Source organism: Theobroma cacao, chromosome 3 (genome assembly GCF_000208745.1).
Source record: "Theobroma cacao cultivar B97-61/B2 chromosome 3, Criollo_cocoa_genome_V2, whole genome shotgun sequence".
Lineage (NCBI taxonomy): Eukaryota > Viridiplantae > Streptophyta > Magnoliopsida > Malvales > Malvaceae > Theobroma > Theobroma cacao.
The window spans coordinates 5,378,778-5,402,681 of record NC_030852.1 but is presented as its reverse complement, the minus strand read 5'-3'; the positions used below and the strand labels follow the sequence as shown (position 1 = coordinate 5,402,681).

At 32.8% G+C, this 23,904-nt stretch overlaps 1 protein-coding gene across 2 annotated transcripts; it reads left to right on the top strand.

Moving 5' to 3' along the window:
* LOC18604331 (phosphoethanolamine N-methyltransferase 1) lies at positions 10,889 to 15,873 on the top strand. 2 transcript variants are annotated; one of them, XM_018118179.1, is made up of 12 exons: positions 10,889 to 11,179; positions 11,371 to 11,483; positions 12,351 to 12,488; positions 12,581 to 12,718; positions 13,290 to 13,433; positions 13,544 to 13,654; positions 13,750 to 13,891; positions 14,371 to 14,651; positions 14,993 to 15,154; positions 15,262 to 15,315; positions 15,416 to 15,490; positions 15,571 to 15,873. In XM_018118179.1, the coding sequence occupies exons 1-12, from the start codon at positions 11,167 to 11,169 to the stop codon at positions 15,667 to 15,669; spliced, it is 1,470 nt and encodes a 489-aa protein (XP_017973668.1). In that variant the 5' UTR covers positions 10,889 to 11,166; the 3' UTR covers positions 15,670 to 15,873. The 2 variants fall into 2 exon arrangements, with proteins under 2 accessions (XP_017973668.1, XP_007036802.2); XM_007036740.2 differs by having other exon boundaries at positions 11,359 to 11,483.

Below are 23,904 nucleotides of genomic sequence, written 5' to 3'. Positions count from 1 at the left end.
CCACTCCCATTCATAGTAAATAAAAAAGAAACAAAATATTCAAATTACATGTTGAAATCCACCACAATCTTAGAAAAATAGTCTAACTCATAATATCTACTAAAAACTTCATCCAAAAAAATTAGCCATTAATCCAAGTCAAAGAAAATAAGAAAAACAAAAAGTAATGAGAGAAAACTAATAGTTGAAGCTTTGTGATCTTGCTTCTCTCTCAAATTCTCTTACTTTCTTTCTTTGTTTTTTACTTTTTTTCTCTAGAGAAATTGTTTGTTGTCTCTTCCTCAAAACCTCTAAAAAATGTCCCTTAAATAGTCTCCAAATAACCTAATTTTCAAAATCTTGTCAAATTTTTATTTTTGAAAAGCAGTGTGGCGCCGTGGCCTTGGGTTCTTTGGCATCACGATGCCATGCTGTTGTTTGTGGTGCAGTGGCATCATTTCTTCAGCATGGTGGCATTCTAGCCCAAGGCAAATGTATGATGCTATCCAATCTTTTAGCACCACGACCATGCTTTCCTCAATGCTGCAGCCATGGCTTCCTTGGCGTTGCAGCCTTGAGCAACTCAAGGCCGCAACCTTCACTCAACATGTTGCACTGTGCAAAACTATAGCAGTTCATCATATTTCAATGCGATTTCACCTTGATCTAATTCAGACTAGATGAAGTGGTAAACAAGAAAGTTGTAGCCCTGTCTCTTAGCTTTCCAATGGATTAAGAATCACCTCAATCGGACTTTTTTAAATCAAGTTATCATCGAAATACTTAAGCATATATGAATAAAGACATCACCATACTTGTGCAATTTTAAGTCAAATGAACTTTTCTCATCAAATGTCCTACAAAAGCAATGAGATAAATCAACAATAACCATTCTTCCTCAAGGCCTATCTTTCACTTTATAGACTCACTCACTAGACACTGTCTATGGGATATTAACTGTAATTGTGAAAGATGCTAAGAAGAGAGCTTGGAAGCAAATTACTAACTAGATAGAGAACCTAGAAAAAGGACAAAAAAGAAGTCAAGATGTTCTAACCAAGAAATATATAGAAGATTCCAAGATGGAGATTCCTCAGTCAGAACTTTTGGAGAAGACAAAAGAAAGTACCAATATTTGGTCAACTACTCTCCCCCAAAATGGAGAGCATCAAAACTGCCACCATCAGAACCAGCTCATCAAATACAACCACTTCAAAATTCCCAAAAACCTATCCTACCTTGCTACATAAAAATCCAAAAATGGGTACAGAAGCAAAATTATGCCCAACAAATTCAAATTCCACAATTGATCCCCTACGTTTGCATGTTCCAACCCTTAGATTCCTCTTATGATCAAGATTTCGCTCCACTTGAGGAATTCACAGAAAAAGAATTTAAACACACACCTAAGATACCAACTCCACTCCAAACAGATGCAATGGGGAGACCAACCAAGATTAGTGCAGTAGAAGCAACATTAAATTAGCAAACTGTAAATTTAATTGCTCAGAATTCTTTGCTAAAAGGAATCAACCCAAAAGTCAGCATTATCAAGGACAAAATGTAGAAAGTTGAAGAAAACGTTGATGAAAATACCAGATTTGCTAATGAAATCCCAGAATAAGGCGTTCCATTCCAACTGTACAAAGAGCAAAAAGAAATAGAAACACAGAAGCTCTAGTCCAAGATCAAGCTTCTTAAGAAACTAGAAAGATTCCATCACTAGATAGAAATGATCTATTCAGATTAACCACTCGAACTTTGTCAACATCAGAAGAACCACTAACAACGAGAATTGATTTTCCACCACTTTCATCAAATGTCACTCTCTTTGACCTTTACAAAAAGCTCGAGAAACAAAAAGAAGAAGAGGAAAGATAGAACAAGACAAAAGAATCAAAAGATATTCCTGATTCAAAAAACATATCTGAAAAAGCCCAAGGAAAAAGACCTATGCTAGAAGACTCCATGACTCCACAATCAAGGCAAAGATCAGAGATTGTCATTAAAGAACAGGAAAAACCAAAAACAATGATGATCAATATCGACAACCCTCTTGCCTCTTTTCTCAAAGAATACACGGAGAATGCTATTCTAAAAATTTTCTCAACTGAAGTAGTTTCGGAAGACGACCAAACTTCGCCCTCGACAACCTCTTCTGACACTTCGAAATACTCCTTAAGTGAGAATTTAGATTCACTTTCTCACGAAGATGAAAAAGGAGAACAAATCTTGCCACAATAGAACCAACAATAGTTTATGGCAAGCAGCTTAGGCATAAAAGTCGAAGAAATGGATATACATGAAAATCCTCCATGCATCCATATTCCTAGAGGATCAGTAGCACAATCTGTTTCCAAGTTGACCTTCATCATCGATGATATTTTGCCAACAAAATGGGCAAATGATTCCAAGCATTCCACTCATAATTAGAAACCAAAAGGTTATCAGAAGACAACCATTATACTATTCTGATGGAATTTGTATCAAGGTTTACAGGGACATTAAGAAATTAGTGGAACACTGCTGATCAGGCAGACCAAACGCAATTCTTGGTCTTACAAGATTTTAGACAAGTTGTTTAGATTCTCCACAAATACTTTCTTGGAAGTCCTGATGATATCAAAACTTCGCAAAGGAAAGAATTTTTCCAAAGAAAATGCTACTCTTTCAAAAAAGGAGATCTTGACAAACATTTCCAAAAGATGCAAAAATAGTTTTATATTTTAGGCGCTCCTACAAGCTTAAAGTAAGTCTTTTTTTCTTCGCTATAAGAACTAATTCAAGCAATAGTCACTAGAGCTCTTGAACAACAAAGTAGGGACATTTTTTCACTTACTCCTGGAGAAATACAGGAAGAAGTCCATGTTGCTTTTAAAGATATCTGCCATAGAAGAAAAGTAATCCAAGACTATCTTGCAGGAAATAAAGAAGTAGATAGAGCTTGTGAAAGAATAGAATAGCAAATAAAATGTCCTAAAATTCAAGATTGTGATTGCAAAACAAAAAAAAGAAAGCATTTCAGAAAATACGAAATGACTAGAGCTTATCCCTCCCATCGTAAGTATAAGACCAAATGGAGATATCTCAAGAAAAGACGTCCAAGCATAAAAACAAAATCGACAAAGTGTTTCATCTAGAACCAGTAAAAGTATTTTGCCAAACAGTGTCCTACCAATAAGAAAAGAAGTGCAAAAATGTTCCAAGGCATCTAATAGAAAACTGGAATCAATCTAGATGAAAAAAATCTCGAATCAATATTCTCAATGGAAGAAGAACCCTCGACAAAACCCCATTTGCCATCCAAACCATCACTCCTGACTCAGACAATGAAATTGAAGACTTCTTTATGATACAACCCCTACTTAACCTCCCTTCCCAATTGAAAATTCAAAACTTTCCTGATCCACTAGTACCTTCCATACCAATCTCTATACACCCATCAAAGTATAGTTAGGCAATCCCTACAATAGCCTTTTTTGACACTAATGTTGCAGAAACAGTGATGAACCCTAAAATATTACCCAAGTAATTTTGGATAGCTTATGAAAGGCACTTCAAGACAACTTCAGACCAGACTTTCACCACTCATTTGATCAATAAGCCAATTACTATCCAATTTTTTCCTTAATGCTCCATTATAACTCAAGTACTTGGATCAAGGCTACCTAGAAAAGATATAGTTATAGGATTTGACATTTATCATAAATGCTAGCATTTAAGAATACTTCCAGATATGATTAGATACAAATACTCTTTTAAGCCCTTGGTTTCAATCCCAAAGTTCTATTCCCTCTAACAACCAGAAGAGCAAAGTCAGATGATAGTCGAACTCCTTAAGCAAAAAGCATGTGATAACTCCCACTCAGAATTCCTTCTGAAATGCAACAATCCTCTTTGGAAGAATCCTAAATTCTTTATTAAGCTCCCATTCAAGCTTAATGAAGACATTAATCCCACCAAAGCAAGTCATTCATGTATGAATCCAGAACACCAAAACTTAACACAGAAGGAATGTGAAGAATTATTACAACAAGGATTGATTGAGCCATTAGATTCTTAATGGGCATGTCAAGCTTTTTATGTTAACAAACGGGCAGAACAAGTAAGAGGCAAATTAAGATTGGTCATCAACTACCAGCCTCTTAATCATTTTCTGCTTGATAACAAATTTCCTCTACCTAATAGGAATTCAATTTTCTCAAGTTTGGCTCAAGCAAAGTTTTTCTCAAAATTTGACCTCAAAGCAGGATTTTGGCAATTAGGGATTATTTTTGAAGACGGGCCCAAAATAGGATTTTGCATACCTAATCGTCATTACTATTGGACTATTCAACCATTTGGGCTCAAGACAGCACCATCACTATTTCAAAAGGCCATATCAAAATCTTCCAACCTATTTTGGACCGGGCTCTTATCTACATAGATGATATTCTTTTATTCAGCCCAACAAAAGAAAGCCATACACAACTCCTCCAATAATTTTTAGAGCTAGTCTTCAAATATGAAGTTATGCTTTTAAGAACAAAGATGTAAATATTCAAGTCTGAAATAGACTTCCTTGGAATGCATGTACTCTAAAGAAGATATCAGCCAAACCCTCACATTTCACAAAAACTGCTAAAATTTTCAAACCAAGACCTCACAAAGAAGCAAGTTTAGCAGTTCCTTGGCATCACAAATTATCTCAGAGATTTTGTCCCAAAACTCTCAAAGTACACTAATCCTTTGAGAAAAATGCTTAAGAAAGATTCTTCGAACTAGGGACCAGCCTAAATTAGGGGCATTTAGAATCTTAAGTAAAAATTACAAGACTTGGAACCACTACAAATTCTTTCTGATGGTAAAAGAGTTCTACAAACTGATGTCAGTGACAAGTATTAGAGAATGGTTCTCTTGGAAGAAAACAAGGCAAGAGGCACATTTGTGCATACAAAAGTGGAAAATTTTCAAGCTTTAACATACATTATCATTCCACTTTTAAAGAGATCCTTGCAATCAAAATAGAAATCACAAAGTTTGAATTTCATCTTATTAGACATCACTTTTTAGTAGAAATGGACATGTCCTCTTTTCCTCAGATGTTGAAATTCAAACAGAAGATAGTTCCACATCCCCAGTTATTAAGATGGGTAGAATGGGTTTTAAAGTGTTCTTTTGAAACCAAGCATATCAAAGGAAAGACAAACCATCTTGCAGATTTTCTGTCCAAACCTTCCAAGAACCTAAAATCATGATGTTCAATCCAAAACCCTTAAGGTTCACGCCAAAACCAAGAACTTACATTATAAGATCATCCTCTACCCCAATAGCTCCAAATCTTTATCTTAACTACCCTCTTGAAGTTCTCAAACTAGTCCACGAAGGAACATTTAACCAAAAAACTGAGCAGATGATTTTTGAATACCAAATTGAAGTTTTTAGAAAATATGGTGGTCTTATCCTAAAACCTTATGGTTTTCATCCAAAATACCCTTTCATCCATCCTTTCTACTACGAGTTCATGGAATTTCCTAATGAATTAAAATGGATATTTTGGTACTTAACTCATAAATACTACATTGGTATCCAACTTCATATTATGGATTTCTTGGAATTCATAGAGAAAGCGATAAATGAAGAAGTCAAAACATGGCGAAAAATTTTGTGGATGTCCTCACATGGTTCTATCCACTTTCTCATTGGAAGGAATTAGCCACATCAGAAGCACAAAAGAAAAAATAGATGGTCATTTTTATCCTCTACAAGCCTTAATATTTGGTGACACATGGAAAAGCTACCCAGCTTGGTACCATTCCCTCAGCATGGACATATAAATAATTTCCCTGCAACATTAGAGAACTTGACAAGGAATACAGGGAGTTTCAAAGATGCATCTGTTAACATAAGAGGATAATCCATAATCATATCTGGCCCTTATCAAAAATAGCGATGTCATGGGATTACTTTCCCCAAACACTTAGACCTTATCATAACCAAATTAAAGCAGCATTGAAAGAATACAATAAAACGATCCTAGACCCTTGTGAATGGTCTCAAGACCCCTGAGACTATAGAGAAATCAATAAAGATAAGATTGCACACCTCTCTACAAAACAACCTAAAGATAAGACTGCACAACTCTCTATAAAGCCACTTTGTGAAACATGCAAAAGACATTGTGATACAGACCTCGAAGACCTTTTCTTGCACATGTATATTTGCAAAGAAAGAAAACAACAAATGATAGTGGAACTCAACCTTACCTCTGACTCAGATACAAATTATGACTAAAACCTTAGTCACTATGTGTCAATATGAGTCACTATGATAGGACAGACTGTACTCATCTTTATCTTGCACTCATTTTTTCTAACTGTAGGTATCTTTATCTTGTCCTCGTCTTTATCTTTTGCGTCCATTATGTAAACCATGGATGTTTATCTTTTCACTATGCACTTATTGTGTAAGTTTTGTTGTTTTCAATTTCTTTACCTATAAAAAGCAGAGGACATCTTGTAATATGGGGTAAAACACCCTTAGAAATAAAAAACATGTGTTTTCTTCCAACATGAGTTTTTGAGTTCCTCTTTTTCTTTCTTAAGGGTTATCACAAGGAAATATGCACAATTCTCTCGTGAGTTCAGATCCTTAAGTATGCTCTGCATTTGCCATCTCTGATAGAACTTGTGCATTAGGAAAAAATTCTGTTCTCAAAGACGATAATAAACCAAAATTGACAGGGTTAAGTAGTGAAGATGAATCATTTAGAGTCACTTGGCTTATTTTGATAAATAAAAAGCCCGTGCCACTTTTAAGGCCAGGAAAGCGATGTTTGGCCAGTGCATACCTTTTATCTGAAATAATTCATGTGTCTTTATACCATTCAATCATCACCTACATCATCACTTAGTTATTAGTGTCAAAGCCCACACTTCTAAAACTGATGAGTATTTCCCTCGATAATACTTGAGAAAGAACTCCACATCATGACCTCCTCTACTGAAAAATCTACCATTATAAACAATGCTACTATTTTTTTAGATCCTTGTCCTGCTAGGAGATCCATTTCCAAGCTAGATTTCTTATATAAAGTAGATTATATCCCTAAAGAAGAAAAAACCCAACCATCACAATTACCTTTTGCTAACCCTTATTTTGCTTATGCAAAGCCATCCTTTTCACCTGTCAAATCTATAAAAGCTCTTATAAAACATTCTCCAAAAGCACCCAAAGAATATATTCAGTCTACCCAGCTTGACAAACACTTCATTCAAGGAGATTAGACAGAACAGTTTGTTACACTTCAGATTCCTCCTTAGTTTCCCCAACAATGGATTCAGCATGGATATTCTCATATTCATTTTGAAGCAGTTAGATTGGCTTTTAATTACCATGGACGTGAAGGACAACCAATTGTAGCACGAATGGCCTACATTTGGTGACAGAACCTGGCAAATAATAACACAAAAAAGAGACCCTACATCTAAAACAATATCATGCGATGGCTTTTTCTTTATAAAAAAATCAATGAAAAAAAAAACTAATTCCTTAATAGGTGTATATATATCTCTATATGCATATAGTATTTTGAATTCTCTTTTTTTAATAAAAAATTATTAAAAAATATAATATCTAAAAAATCTCTAAACTATTTAAAAATAATTAAATAAGTTTTTATTTTTGTATTATATTTAATTAAGTTTTTATATTTTTATTTTAATCCAAATATATTTTTTTAATTAACAATTGACTAACTATCGTTAGTCAAAATACCACATGACGCTAACATTGCAGGCTGGATGTGCCAAGATAATATGATCACTTGTCATTTTTCATCCTCCACACAGATGTTACGTATTAACAAGTGTTATTTTAAATAATGACAGCTTACTAATTATTAGTTATAAGAGTCCATTTGATTAAAAATAAACATATAGAAACTTGATTGAATGTAATAAAAAAATAAAAATTTATTTAAAATTTCTTGAATTGTTCAAAAGCTTTTTAAGAACCTGTTTGACCTACCTTTTTCTAAGTTTAAAAGTTATTATGAAGTTGTTATGAAAAATAATAACTTTCAAAATTAAGTTAAAACTATTTGATAAAATAAATTATATAAGCTTTAATTTTGGTTAAAATTACATAAAGGGTATTCGTGCCATATTCAATCACTTAACAAATCAAAATGGAACAAGTCTGCTTCGAGCTTAAATACAATTTCAAATGATAAATATAAGAAATTCATATAAAAACAGAATAGGTCTCAAACTTTGTATAATAGTAATAATATTAGATTTTTGTTGATTTAGTAAGGAATCAGATCATGTGCTTCAATTTCCCAAGAAAAAAAAAAAGAAACGATGTATTTTATAGTAAAATCTTTCTTGGTAAAGAAAAGAGAAAACCTTTGAATAGTATTTAAATGCAGCTTTGAATTTTGATCTTCTTTTCTCTTAATCTTTATAAGAACAAAAAGTTTTCTAATTTTGCTATTCTGTTGCTTGGTTTTCTATTTTTTTTAGTAGTCTTTGTAAAAGGAGGTTGAGGAGAGAGATTTCGATTTACGTTGAAGAAGCGTAATTTGTAAAGAGAAGGAGAGGAGAGGTAAGAGAGATCGATTGCAAGAGAAAGGTATTTCCTAAAAATCTGATATGTTTTTAAAAGAAAAGAAGAAAAAACTCTTATCTAGAGTTTTCTTTAAACATTTTTTTTAAATTGTGTTCCTTAAAAAAAACTATTTTTTTAAAGAGTTTTTAAAAATCTTGTTTGACATGATTTTTACTTTTAAAAGGTAAATAAATTAAAAAAGAAATCAAGCTCAACAAACACCAAAATATCATACCAGCTATTTTTAAATGTAAGACAAAGGTATTTCCTAAAAATCTTATATGTTTTTAAAAGCAAAAAAGAAAAAACTTTTATCTAGAGTTTTTCTTTAAGTTTTTTTTTTCTAAATTGTGTTCCTTAAAAAACATTAGTTTTTTTAAAAAGTTTCTTCAAATCTTGTTTGACATGATTTTTATTTTTAAAAAGTAAATAAATTAAAAAAATCAAGCTAAACATACACTAAAATATTATACAAACTATTTTTAAATGTAAGACATGTATTATCCTATATTTTTGCTGCATTGAGGATTTTCATGGTAGGTCGATTAGATCTTATTGAAATTGTCGTGTATCATGGTACCACATAAAAAGAATTGGTATCCATCAGAAACTGTGACAAAATGACAAAACCTTTTCCAATAATAATAAAGAGATGAGGGCCTCCACCACGTGTCATGTGCTCGTTGGGACATATGATACCCCAACCCTTAAAGATCCCGTCACCAAACCTAAAAGCCAATTTAATAAAAATTATATAAAAGAAAAAAATAAATTATAGTGCCTGTTTGGTCTGAGTTTTTTTCACCTTATCTATCTTTTGAAAGTAAAATTTATGTCAAACATGATTTTTGAAAAGCTCTTAAAAAAAGTAATTTTTTTTAAAGAACAAAATTTTTAAAAAAAGAGCTTAAAAAAAAAGCTCCAGAGATGAGCTTTCTCTTCTCTTCTTTTGAAACCACATCAATTTTTTTTAAAAAAAACATTTTTCTCAATCAATCTCCCTCTCCTCTCATTCTCTCTACAAATTACCATTATTCAATGTAAATCGCAATCTCCCTCTCCTTTACCTCTCTCTACAAAAATTACTAAAAAAAACAGGAGGCCCAATAACAGAATATCAAAATTAGAATTTTTTTGTTCTTACAAAGATTAAGAGAAAAAAAAATCTAAAATTTAAAATTGCATTCAAATACTATTTAAAGGTTTTCTCTCTTTTTCACCAAAACAGATTTTAATATTAAATACATCATTTCCTCTTTTCTCTTTTTTTTTTGAGAATTGAAGCATCATAGTCCAATTACTTGCTAGATCAACAAAAATATAATATTATTGCTATTATACAAATTTGAGAGTTGTTCTATATTTTTATTGATTTTAACATCTGAAATTATGTGTAAACTTGAAGCGTTACGTTATAGCTTATTAGGTGATTAAAAATGGCATGAATACCCTTTATGATAATTTTAACAAAAATTAAAACTTATATAATTTATTTTGTTAAACAGTTTACCAATCAATTTCACCTTTAATTCTAAAAGTTATTATTTTTCATAAAAGCTTTACAATAGCTTTTAAATTAGAAAAAAAACTAAATCAAACAAGCTCATAGTCTTTTTACAACTACTTTTCTAATAACACTAACATGGCATGCTCGATATATCGAGATAATATGATTATTTTTTATTTTTTATTTTTCACGTCAATATTATATAATGACAAGTATTATTTTAAATAATAATAGTTATAGCAATGCATCTGGTTAAAAATAAAAATATAAAGACTTTGAGTTAAAAGAAGTAAAAATTTTTTGAATCATTGAAAGGCTTCTAAAATATTATATCAATTATTTTTAAACGTATATTTCTGCAGCATTGAAGATTTTCATGGTGCGTCTGATCCTACTGAAATTGTCGTGTATCATGGTACCACATAAAAAAATTTTTGGTATCCAACAAGAACTGCCATAACATGACAAAACCTTTGCCAATAATAATAGGGAGATGAGGGCCCACCACGTGTCACGTGCTCATTGGGACATTTGATACCCCGTTCCCCTCAAAGAGCCTGTCACCGAACTCAAAGGCCAATTTAATAACAACTATATAAAAGAAAAAAAATATTAGTCTTTTTATTATATTTCCTTCTGCAATTTTTTGCAGATCCTATATTAATTATTATAATAATTTATTAATGTTATAGAATAAAATATTTTTTCTTAATATGCAATAAAAAGTAAGAATTAAAAAAAAAGGGAAATAAAAATGACCGCCCTTGCCCCTCCGTCGCTCTATAAAAGGTCAGTTGAAGCGAGCTCTAAGATCTCACAACAAAAACAGATGTGCAAAAAGAGTAGAGATTTGGAGAGAAGTAGTGTTTGTATTTTCGTTGTGCTGCATTTGTGCGTGTGATGCAGCAGAGGGGAAGAACTAACAACCGTAGATCAAGGACATTTTCCAGATCTCGTGTTGCCGTTGAGGGATTTTAGCTCCGTTTTCCCATCCTTTTTTTCTCTTCACATTTGAATATTTAAAAAGGGAAAAAAAAAATCCTCAAACCTCTTCTTCCCAAAAGCTAGCTAGAGATCTTCTGCATTTAACCATGGCGGCTAACGGTGAGACCTCTGGCTCCTTTTAAAACTTGTTGCATTATTTTTCAACTTGAACAGAAAAACGGAAGAAAGAGATGGAAACGATGGACAAATTTAACAGACATTTGCGAGAACATGGATCTCTAATTTGACATATAAGAAAAAGAAGAAAAAACGAAATTTGATTGTTTGAAAAATGATAGGAGTTGTAGCAGATGAGCGAGAGGTTCAAAAGGACTATTGGATGGAGCACTCACTCGATTTGACAGTGGAGGCTATGATGCTTGACTCCAAAGCCGCTGATCTTGACAAAGAAGAGCGTCCGGAAGTAATCATTTTTTTCTCTTTCTCTTTTTCTTTTCCTTTTCTGTTCATTTAGTTTTATTTTGCCACTGACTTTTTTTTTTCTATATCTTTTTAATGCATTAAGTCATCACTTAACTTTATTTAAGTCGTTTATATATTTACTTCTTTTCTTTCTCTTGGTAAATATATTAAATTTTTAATTTTCAGCAGTATAGTGAACTGTTCTAATGGTATAAATTCGATACATAAATTAGTTCACTGTGTTCTAAATCGTGCAAATTTTTATGTAAAATTATATATATATACACAAACAGACACTATATTACGTCGTACCCATGTTCTTACTTTTTATTTGGAACGAGTTTGCATGCCTAAATGTACCATGAAAAAGTCCCAAACGAATTGTTAACATTAGAAAAATTGACAAAAGAAGTGAGAAACAATTTGTACCCTGATGCCCACAGTCTTAATTTTTGTGTGGCGTGCCGAGTTTCTTCGCTTCTAGTGGAAATGACCTTTTTCCCCTTATTTAGCACTAACCTCAGCTAATGCTTGATGTAAATCCTGAAAAATAAGTTTTGCTATATAATAGTGTTGAGATTCTGCTTTTAAAGAAGCGCTTAAAAAATTGAAGATGGTTATACGTATTCTTAGTGTAAACTTTTCCATGATTTTGTTTAATTATATATATTTTTATGTTTCTAAATTTCAGTTAACATTGCTATTTATAAAAATTTCTGTTTGTTATTATGACATGATAGAGTTAAATGTGCATTGATGCTTCTTATTTCCTTTTAACTGTTATTAGATTGCTGCTATTTCTTTTGTGCCTGGTTTTAACCTTCAATTATTATTTAGATTCCTAGTTGTTCATTGTTAATATATGCAGGTGCTCTCTCTACTCCCACCATATGAGGGGAAGTCCATTTTGGAGCTAGGAGCTGGCATTGGTCGATTTACTGGTGAATTAGCTCAGAAGGCTGGTCATGTTATAGCTTTAGACTTCATTGAGAGCGTTATAAAGAAGGTGATTGAAAACTCAACCTGACAGAAATTGTTTAGTTTGCTATTTTATAAGGGGCTTGATTAGATTTTCACTTTCGAATTACTTAATTGCAGAATGAAAGCATCAATGGACATTATAAGAATGCCAAATTCCTCTGTGCTGACGTGACTTCCCCAGATTTGAAATTTTCCGAAGGATCACTGGACTTGATATTTTCAAATTGGCTGCTAATGTATCTTTCAGATAAAGAGGTAATTTTGGTTGCAAAATTTCATTCTTTGCTTTCCATCTTTTTGGCACATGCAAGGAAGTCCAAAGAGGTCGAGGGGGATTTGAACCTTGGGCCTTAACTCTCGTAGTGATTGATAACAACTGTTAGGCCGAACCTGGATTATTTAAGCCATTGCTTTAGTGAACTGTTGAAATGACTTTGAATAGGAACGTTCATATTTTTTACGGTCTCTCAAGTAGTTGGGCTTAATCCCTCATTTTTTGTGAGTCATCACACAGACACAGACAACTACTGACACAAACAGGTCTACTTGCTTTGGAGCAAATTCCTTGTGCTAGGTTTTTGTCTCCTTTTTCTTTGAACTGGATGTTTATTTGGATATCATGCATGCTCAATATGTACATATACTTTCTTAAATAGAGTTCATATCATCTTCTCCAATAATAACATACAGGAGTTATAGAGGCGTATTAGCAGTATAATTTTAATTTTTTTTCCTCTTAATTTGGCTAGTACATTTCTGGCTTTGGAATCACAAGTTAACCAGCTTCTTTGAATATATTTTTGTCTAAAACCATCATTACATGCAGATTGAGAATTTGGCAGAAAGGATGGTGAAATGGCTGAAGGTTGGTGGATATATTTTCTTCAGGGAGTCTTGTTTTCATCAATCCGGTGACTGCAAGCGAAAGCACAACCCAACTCACTACCGTGAGCCCAGATTTTACACAAAGGTTTCCTCCCATCTATCATTAATTAGATGTGCTTGGATGATTGGGATGTGTATAGGGAGCTCATCTTTCATACTTTTCTAAACAGATGTTTGTCATGTATTCTATTGCAGGTTTTTAAAGAATGCCATGCAACTGATACGTCAGGAAATTCTTTTGAACTTTCTCTAGTCAGCTGCAAGTGCATCGGAGCTTATGTTAGGAACAAAAGGAATCAAAATCAGGCAATAAAATGCGATCTATTTTATTATTATTATTTTCTCTTTGAGTATTGAATTGATTTACTGACAAGATGCAATATGTTGTTTGCATAATGCAGATTTGCTGGATATGGCAGAAAGTCAGTTCAGATAATGATAGGGGATTCCAGCGCTTTCTGGACACTGTTCAGTACAAATGTAGTGGCATACTCCGTTATGAGCGTGTCTTTGGAGAAGGCTTTGTGAGCACAGGAGGAATTGGTATCCCTTTTCGACCAAATTTTTGTATTTGTTATTTAAAAAGAATTCACTACACATTAGTAGAGAACACAGGCAAAGAAAGATGAAACAATTGCCTTCAACATGCATATTGTAATACTACATACAACAAGCTTTCTCTGGGAATTTTTTTATCTAGTAGCAGAAATGGTTTTTGGAGTAGAATTTTCATCTTTTCTCATGTGATTTCTGAACCTCAAAATAGCATCCATGGCCATAATTAATGTAGTTGAAAGCTTTATATGTATCAAATAATGTGATTATACTAGGTATGTTAGGTAAAGCATATCTGGCTATGGTCAATCTTTTGTATGTTAGGTAAATATGGTTGTTCTATAATCTCAAGGTCTTTTCTTAACTCCATATTATACCTCAAGCTTAGCACTTTGATTTGGTTCCCCTTATGATAGTCGATTTTTTTACTTGGTCATCCCCCTAAAATGAAACTTGTTTTTGAGCAGAAACAACAAAAGAATTTGTGGGGAAGTTGGATCTCAAGCCTGGCCAAAAGGTTCTGGATGTTGGCTGTGGCATTGGTGGAGGTGACTTTTATATGGCAGAGAAATTTGATGTCCATGTTGTCGGCATCGATCTCTCCATAAATATGATTTCTTTTGCTCTTGAACGAGCTATTGGCATGAATTGCTCAGTGGAATTTGAAGTTGCTGATTGCACTAAGAAGACTTATCCGGACAACAGTTTTGATGTTATCTACAGCCGTGACACCATTCTACACATTCAAGTAAGAGGACTAGATACCTCATCTACCAGAGGGCTTATTTTTATTGAGCATTTTGATAATTTTCTGTATAATTCATAAAAGTTTTCCCTTGGAATGATTTAAAGATTTAGAGGTTTAACATAAGCATCAAGATGAGGATTTCTGCAGGGAAAGCTGCTATCTATTGGACAATTAAAATAATTTGATGTAGTCAAACTCTTGATAATTGCTTTGTCATTTCTTTTGGTTCATTCATTCTACTTCATGTCCTGATCAACTATATGAATAATTGTCAATCATTTGGGTTTTCCTAGGTCCACTTTGTTGTTCTCTTACATTCTGTATCTATAATTTACTTTTAGGACAAACCTGCACTATTTAGATCTTTCTACAAATGGTTGAAGCCAGGGGGCAAAGTTCTTATTAGTGATTACTGCAAAAATGCTGGAACTCCATCATCAGAATTTGCTGAGTACATCGAGCAGAGAGGGTATGATCTCCATGATGTAAAAGCATATGGCCAGGTATGTTCAAATTAATAATCATTTGTTGTTATCATATACTTTGTGTTATTTATTAACAATTTCTGATATCATGAGTTATCATTTTGCATTTTTTTTATTGTTTGCAGATACTTAGTGATGCTGGTTTTGATGAGGTCATTGCAGAGGATCGGACTGAACAGGTTCAGATAAACCTATCCCTTTTTTCTTTTTTTTATACTTGTGAAATTATGAACTGTGTTGGGCTTCCAGACCTAAATGGATGGTTTATTTGTGTTTCAGTTCCTACAAGTTCTGCAGCGTGAATTAAATGAAGTCGAGAAGAACAAGGATGCATTCGTCTCTAGCTTTTCTCAAGTGAGTGTTTACATCATTTTAATAACCTAGAGATTTTTTTCTCCTTCACTAGTGGTACTCATTCTCTTTTCAATATCCAGGAAGACTATGATGATATAGTTGGTGGATGGAAGGCCAAGCTGATAAGGAGCTCATCTGGCGAGCAGAGATGGGGCCTTTTCATTGCCAAGAAAAACTGATTCCTGCTTATCATCTTATGTTGCTTTTTTGTGAGTTTCCTTTCAATAAAAAAGAAAAAAAAAAGGTTTGTGGTTTGCAATACGTATGTCTGAACTATTTTGTGGTGCAATCAGATGTTTGTGGTTCATGGCTGATAGCCTGACATTATGAACTAAAACGTCCTATCTTTATGAAATAAGTACTCTTTCCTTTGACTTGAATAATTGATCCCTTTCCAGTAAGTTTGATGATAATTTTGCTAGCACATAAGTTTAGACCTTGCGCAATGATTTGGATGGCATTGGCATGAATCGAAAGAGTTCCACATTAAGTTTCGGTGTTGTTGTGTCTTTGAAACTTTTCTATTCTTACAGTGAAGATATTCATCAAATGAATATGTGATTGTAGTGTAACGAATAAAAAAATCCATAACAATATGTTTGGTAAGCGGGAAAGACTAAGGGAAAAGAGGAACGAAAATAACTTTTCCTTCATTTGATAGGAGGGAAGAAAAATGGATGGATTATAGTGTAAGGAACTCCATCTCTGTTTCTTCTTCCGTGTTTGATGGTCCATAGCATGTAATGAGACGATTGACAAATCTCATGAACCTAGTGTTAATGCTAGGCATCTTCAATATTTATCATCACTGTATGCTGCTTCCATGGTCTTGCATCACATAATTGCCAGTACCGCTACTTTATGCATAGTTAGCCACCGACAGTACTTGCATTTTATGTTTCTCTGATTCTTTATTTTGTTGGAAAAAGGGCATGCAATCAAATTACAATCACAATGAAAATTTTAAATTTTTTCAACAGTCAGAATTATACTTTGTTTTTTCAGCATAAATAAATTCTAACTCGAGGATAAAGAACAGTATACCTTCTGTCCTTGGAGCCCAAACCACTAGGTATCTAGCACAATTTCAACCCTCTACATCAAGATAGGGTTATTGCAAGTCCTAAGTCGTCTAATTGTATAACCTCTAATGGTGATTTACATGAATGAGAATCAAGGATAACTCCAAAGAGATTGGGGTTGCTTATGCTTGCAGAATTTAATACTAACTAGGAAAGAGACATCTGACTTTTCTTTTCACCAGAAGAAATTTAACACAACCAAGATCCGAGAGAAAGACTAATTCAACCATTCAATTAAGGTTTGAAGTTCTTAATTTTTTTCAACTAAGGCCAACTTAATTAATCACTTTTTTAAATTCTTAATTCACATTCTCTAACATATGTAACACATTAGATTCTTAACATGTTGAGAATTAAACTAGTATTAGATGATTCAAACTTCTTTGCATTCATCATTAATTCCTCAATTGATTAGTTCATATTTATAAGTTCAGATTGAATCTAGAATTGCATCATGACTAATCAAATATTCAAAACAATCATAGTGGTTTGACTTAAACTTTCAATGCACAATCTTGTAGTATAATTATTATCCCTTCATCATCTAATATCTAGATAAAACTCAGAGTATGGTGCAATGTCTACTCTAATTTTGTTTATACCATTTTAGCACTTGATTTAGTAATCAAACTTATCATTAAAGAGTGGGCAAACTCGTTTGTTGATATCTCTACTTCCCTAGGCCTAGGCCTATAAGTTATTAATTATTAAGGTGTCATTGGATATCCCCTTATGTTACTTTAGGTGATGAGTCCTCTATTGATCGTTAACTTACCTTTATGTGTTTCATGTTATACCCAATATCCATCTCGTTATGAGCATCCTTGATTATGATCATTTTAGATAGTCCCAAAGCTAGCATTTTACACATAAGGTAACCTAATGATCTCTAGTCTAAGGATCACTTACACAATTACTATATGAGAATTTATTTCATAGACATTTAAGTGATATACCAAATGAAATTCTCATGGAGAGTCATATTTAGTGAATTTGTTCTTATAACAAACACTCATATGTTAATTCTAGTATCCCTATACTTTAATATATGAGATCAATTCTCCACTTCACAAGTGAGGAACATAACCATCTAAGGTATTTATGTTTTATTGATATCCATCTTTTCTACAAAAACTTGACTAAGAACTATTTAAAAATAATGCTTTGATGCAATAAGGTTCTCATAATTGTGACTCTTTATAATACCTTTTGCAAAGCATGTACCGTCTCATAGACTTTATTTCAACTAATTAACATTTAAAGGTCTCTTGAAAATAAAGAATACCTTTCATAAATAGTAAATGCTTAAATACAATATTATCTCTGTACAACCAATTAATTGGCTTACATAACATACAATTATACTATCATTAACTAACTAAAACACATATTCAATGGATGGATATGAATATAAAGATTTGATCCTCTGAATATAAAATTAAACAAATTCTTGTATAGAACAGATATATATATCTGACATTTATCCTTGACTCAAAGTAACATAACTTGCAATCTCCTTATGCTATTATTATTAAGAATGTGTAGAGAGTGAATATCAAACCATGCCTCCTTGAACTTGAATGGACCACTCCATTTTGCACATGTTGCTATCTTTATATTTTTGGATAGTTTCAACAATAGTAGTATGTGACACAATTTCATATTGAAAGAAATAAAGGATAGAGTGTTCTTTAAGTAAAGAAGAGTCAAAGTTCTTAGTAAATAGATTAAAATGGACTAAAGCACAAATTGGACCATGGCTAGGCTTTCCAAGTTTTGGTAGATCTTGAAATTTAATTTAATTAATGATATATAATTAATATATTATTATTTAATAAAGGCACTTGGAATTTGCTTAAATAATAAATTAATTAACTTGACACATGACATATGTAGGTGCAGTTGATTATATAATATTAATTTAAATATAAAGTTTAATTTTGTTAATTAACAATCAAATGCCACGGATGTTTTGTATAGACAAATAGTTATGTCGAACAAACATACATTTAGTTGTCTTTAAATAGAGACTCCTCTAGTTCTTAAAAACACGAAAATAAATTTGCAAACAACCACTCATTCTTCAAATATTTCTCATATTGCTTCTATATTGTTTTGCTATAAAAAAACTCTATAGAAGTTTGATAATCTTGTCATAGGTTGGTGAGTGCTTAGTGGATTGGATTGATTTTGTCATTATTAAACACATTCAATCACTCGGCTTCATTGTATCCTTGAGATTTATCATCTACAACGTTTTGCACACCAACAGTGCGGGTGAATAAAACCTTAGAGATGATGGCATTGATACATATCCCAAAGCTATTTCATAATTTTTTTATATTTTCAATCTTATATTCCAATGATTTTAAGGTTTTATTTTGGTTAAGTAATGGCTGATGCACATGAGACACTAAGTATGAAACCCAAACCTTTAATAAAAGGTTCAAGTTGTAACTTAGCTTGTTAAGCATTTAAATTTATAATTTCTAATGATATTTTTGTACATTTACAACATAGAAATATGTGTTTTGGTTGCCAAATGAGTTTATGTGAAAGGTGAGACTCAGAGAGGTTCAAATGTTTTCGTTCTAGTCTTGAAAATTGAATTTTGGACCAAAAGTATTGGTACTTGTTCAAAAGGAATTAATACTTGAAACCCAAAAATACATCTTAATGAACAAGTATCAATACCTGATGAACAAATATTGATACCTGTAAACCCATAATGAAAGTATCGATACTTGCCTCGAAAGTATCAATACCTTTGTCGTAGATTTGAAAAAAATTAGGGTAAAATAAGCTTTTCACTAATATTTTAAAGCCATAAAACTCCAAACTTTTCCCAAACGGCAAAAAACACTTTCTCTCTGTAGTCTCAACCTTTTTTTCTCCTTACACTCTTTACTCTCTCTCATCATTTACAAGCATTTGAAAATCATACCCAAGTTCAGATTTTGATTCTAAAGTCTTATGGAGGTAAAGTTTCCTTATCATAAACATCTAAACTTTAGGTTTTGATGTTCAGAATTTATAGCTCATTCAAAATCTGTTTCTTTCTCTAAAAATTAGGTTTTTGAGTGGTTTTGGTACTCTTTAACTCACCAAGGTAAAGTTGTTGCAATCCTTAACTAGTTGAAGTATGAACTCATAGTTAGGTTAGATTTAGCTATTAAATTTTAGATTAGAGACTAAGTATTGAAGTTAGTGAAAGGGTTAATGGTTATTTGTGAAGGTTAAGCATAAAGAACAAGTTATTACCAATAGATTTATCATGTATAAGTGTTGATGGAGGAGTTGGTATATTGAAGAGGTCAAGTTTTCATCAAAAAGTGCTAGGAAAGAAAGCACACTCCGTATAAGTGAGTTGTTAAGATGTTTTCAAAGTGTTTTGATATATAAATATATATATTCATGAAAGCATGTTGGAATAGCATTAGGAATGCTTTTGATGAAAATATGAAATTGTGGCATGAATTTTGATTGCTTACCATGTTTTGAATATGGTTTTAAAAATTGTATATGATATATAAGTATAGCTATATATGTATAAAAATGGTTTTGTAGGAGAATAAAACTTTCAATGCTTTTACTCTTTAAAATGTGAATTGAGTTCGAATTGTGAATGATGATTCAAGAACTTGATAATTGAAAATAAGTGCCTCTAGCATGTTTTGAATGTTTGTTATTTTGCATATGAGCTACAATATGAATTATGTGAATTGTAATTGAAATCACATACTCTTAATATGCTTTGAATGGTTATCTTGTGGCTTATGTGCTTTAGCATATTATGAGTGCTTCATCACCATGATTCATATGTTCATAACATGTTTTGAAGATCGACATCATCATGGGTTACATGTCCCTAACATGTTTGGATAGGTCACACACCCTTAATGTGCTTTGATTATTATTATGGGTACATGTCGCTAACGTATTTTGTTACGTGCCTCATCACGGTTTTATATATGTCGTTGCATGTATATTTCACGTGTGGCAACATGTTTTGAAATCATCATTAAATAAGCAAGTCACATATTGCATAAACCATGATGCATAAATCGTGAATGGTACAACCTTATTACATATTATGAAATGTTTGGTTGATGATACATAACAGGTTGAGGATTTAACGTTTAAGCATGGATTTTAGTTAAAATGATGCTTGGAATTGAATTGGTGAGCCAAAGGTTGAACTCCCTTTTGGTTTTGGCTTGAAAAAAGTTTAAAAATTGGATACAGGGGAGAAAATATCGATACTTGTTCTACAAAATGCTTAGAAAAAACATTCCGGAGTGAAAGTATCGATACCTTTACCCAAAGTATTGATACTTGGAAAGTAGAAAACATACCATCTAGGAAGCATAAATACCTCGAGTAAAGGTATCGATACCTTTACCCAAGGTATTGATACTTGGAAGGCAAAAAGCATACCATCCAAGAAGTATTGATACCTTTGGTAAAGGTATTGATACCATGATTGTAGATTGGATAGTTTCACTCAATTTAAACGATTTTGAGTTAGTTTATGATTGGTTTATCTTTGTTAACACCTGAAAGGTTTTGTTAGACTATGATAGTGTCCCAAGATATAAAAATTGTGTGGTTGATTGAGCATTGGTTTGAGGAAATGTACATATTTGATTAAAATTGTGTTTTTAAATACTCATTTTTCTAGTTTGTTCCCTTTCCCATTTCTGTTCATTAACATTTTATATCTCACCACATGTAAATTCTATTTTATTTCAGATCAATAGATCTTTGGTTGGCATCATTGAAGAGTCATCCTTTCATCACATTTAGAAGGTGATTGTCAAAGCTCTCAGTTGGTTAGTGTTTCCCCTCTCATGTTACTCTGCTGGTTGAGTTGTTCGTTGTTGATATTAGACTTTGAGACAATGTTTAATGTTTGGCCAATGCATGGCTTGAGATTTTGTTTAAATTACTCACTTAAAAGTCATATTGATAGTTATGTACAATCAAGGTGGATTGTTTTGAAATGTTGAATATCACTCTTATGATATTGTAGACACTAAATTATAAACAAGAAAATTTAAAATATATAAAAATTAAAAATATATAAAAAATGAAAAAATGAAAAAAGAAAGGAGAGAGGTACGACTGGCAGGGTGCGGACGCACCCTGCCAGGCACCTCTCTCACCTGCCAGACGCGAATTTTTCGCGTCTGGCAGGGTAGTGGAAATTGCCCCCTGATGCCCAGGGACAAGGCAATGGAGAGTGCCCCCTCCAGAGCCCAAGAACCGGGTATAAAGGGGAGGGGGCACTGTAGCATCCGAGGAGGAGAGAACCTGCAACAAAAAAACTACCAGCTTTCTAAGCAATGGAGAGCAACCAAAATTAGCCAAAAAAAGGGGAAAACAAAAAAATCAATCAAAAAAGACACCCTAAGTTTGCCTAGCAGCCAGAACAACCCAAGAAATTTCTTTTTTCTTTTCAAAAAAATACAAAAATGTGCAATGGGGAGAAGCCGACCGACGGTAGTTGAGAGGCCGACCGACGGTAGTTGAGAGGCTGACCAAAAGTCGACCGGTGGTAGGAGAGAGAGGAAGCTTGACCGTCGCTCCACCGTACACGGCACAGGAAAGAGGGCAGCAGCACCCGATCGACGCCAAGGGGGTTCGCGCCGGCAGGAGGAGTCCGTCGACGTGGGTCTTCCAACAGATCGGCGGCCAAGGGAAGTTCGCCGGCGTGAGAAGCAGAAGCATCGGTGCCAAGGGGGTTTGCGCCGGCAGGAAGTGTTCGTCGGCGTGGGTCCTCCAACAGATCGGCGGTCAAGGAAGCCCGACCGTCGCTCCACCGTACCCAACACAGGGAAGGGAGTAGCAGCACCCGATTGACGCCAAAGGGGTTCGCGCCGGCAGGAGGAGTCCGTCGACGTGGGTCCTCCGACAGATCGGCGGCCAAGGGGAGTTCGCCGGCGGGAGAAGGAGAAATCCAGCGGAGGAAGAGTGTAGAGAGAAGTCAGAGAGTTTATAGGTAGAGAGAGAAAATGAAAGGGAGAAATGGGAAGAAAAGAAAGAAAAAGGGGTTTTATAGTTAGAGTTTAAAGCTAAACGGTGTCGTTTTGGGGGATACGATTGGGCAGCTCAAGGGCATTCAAAACGACTGCGTTTTGGCTCAAGAAGGCTGAATACTTGGGGCACGCTCACGGGCTTTCTGCCAGACTGATGCATACTGGGCTAAGTTGGGCTTGAATCTTGGGTAAGTTTTAAATCTTGGGTAAGTTTTAAATCTTGTGCTTTTGTTTGTGATAGTTATGATGATTTTCTTAATGTAGTCTTTTGTTAGTAAAATAATGGGGACATAGTATAATAACATGGTAATATAAATTAAAAATAATAATTAATAAGTAAAAAAATCAAAATCATTAAAATAGAAAATATATAAAAAATAGGTAAATAACAAAAACAATTAATAATAAAATAATAATATAAATGAATGAAACAAATGGTAGGCTAAAAGATTAAATTAAGAAATTAAAAATTATTAGGTTAAGCGTTAAAATAATAAAATAGGTATGAGAATCAATATTAGAAAGTTAACTCTTTTAAAAATATATATGATTAATAAAATAATAGCCGATGATGGGATAATCGATCGGGATGCGAGAAGTCGCAATCCCGGGCCCATATTCCCTAGGTTCAGAATCCGAATCAAGGCTCCGCCAGTACGATGGGAGGGCCTCGGTTTCAAGGTTCCGAAATTCTTAATAAATGAAAAGTTTGACTATACCAAAAAATTACTTGATAAAAATAATAAATAAATAATTAAAAATAAATAATAATAATTCAAACATATAATAAATAATAAATTTGAAAATATAATATACATGACATTAAATAAATGAAAATAAATAAATATATAATAGTAAAAAAGAACTAATTCAAAATTAAATATTGAGCATTAAGTGGCATAAACTATAAGAAATGTAAAGATAAAGATAAAAAAAATAATAATAATAATAAATATATATATGTATAAAATAAGATCTTAAGCATTAGGTTTGAATAAAAATCGCTTATGAAAAATATAATAATAATAAAAATATAAAAATACATAAAAATAGTACGATAAAAAAATATATAATTTTTACTCACTAAAATAACATAGAATTATAAACAATTTGTCTAACTATAAGTGAAAAACAAAGAACTTAGAACAAAAAAATGTAAAGTATAAAAATAATAATAATAATAATAATAAGAAATAATAATAGGAAATATGATAATAAAATAAAAATAATTAATAATAACAAAAAATATAGATAATTGCATTAGCATAGCATATACGTATTGCATCATACATAT

What these genes read in the sequence shown, in the direction of transcription:
- LOC18604331 (XM_007036740.2), top strand. An exon ending in AGCCCAGATTTTACACAAAG is followed by an intron (nt 13,434 to 13,543) that starts GTTTCCTCCCAT and finishes ATTCTATTGCAG; the next exon opens with GTTTTTAAAGAATGCCATGC. An exon ending in ACACCATTCTACACATTCAA is followed by an intron (nt 14,652 to 14,992) that starts GTAAGAGGACTA and finishes ATTTACTTTTAG; the next exon opens with GACAAACCTGCACTATTTAG.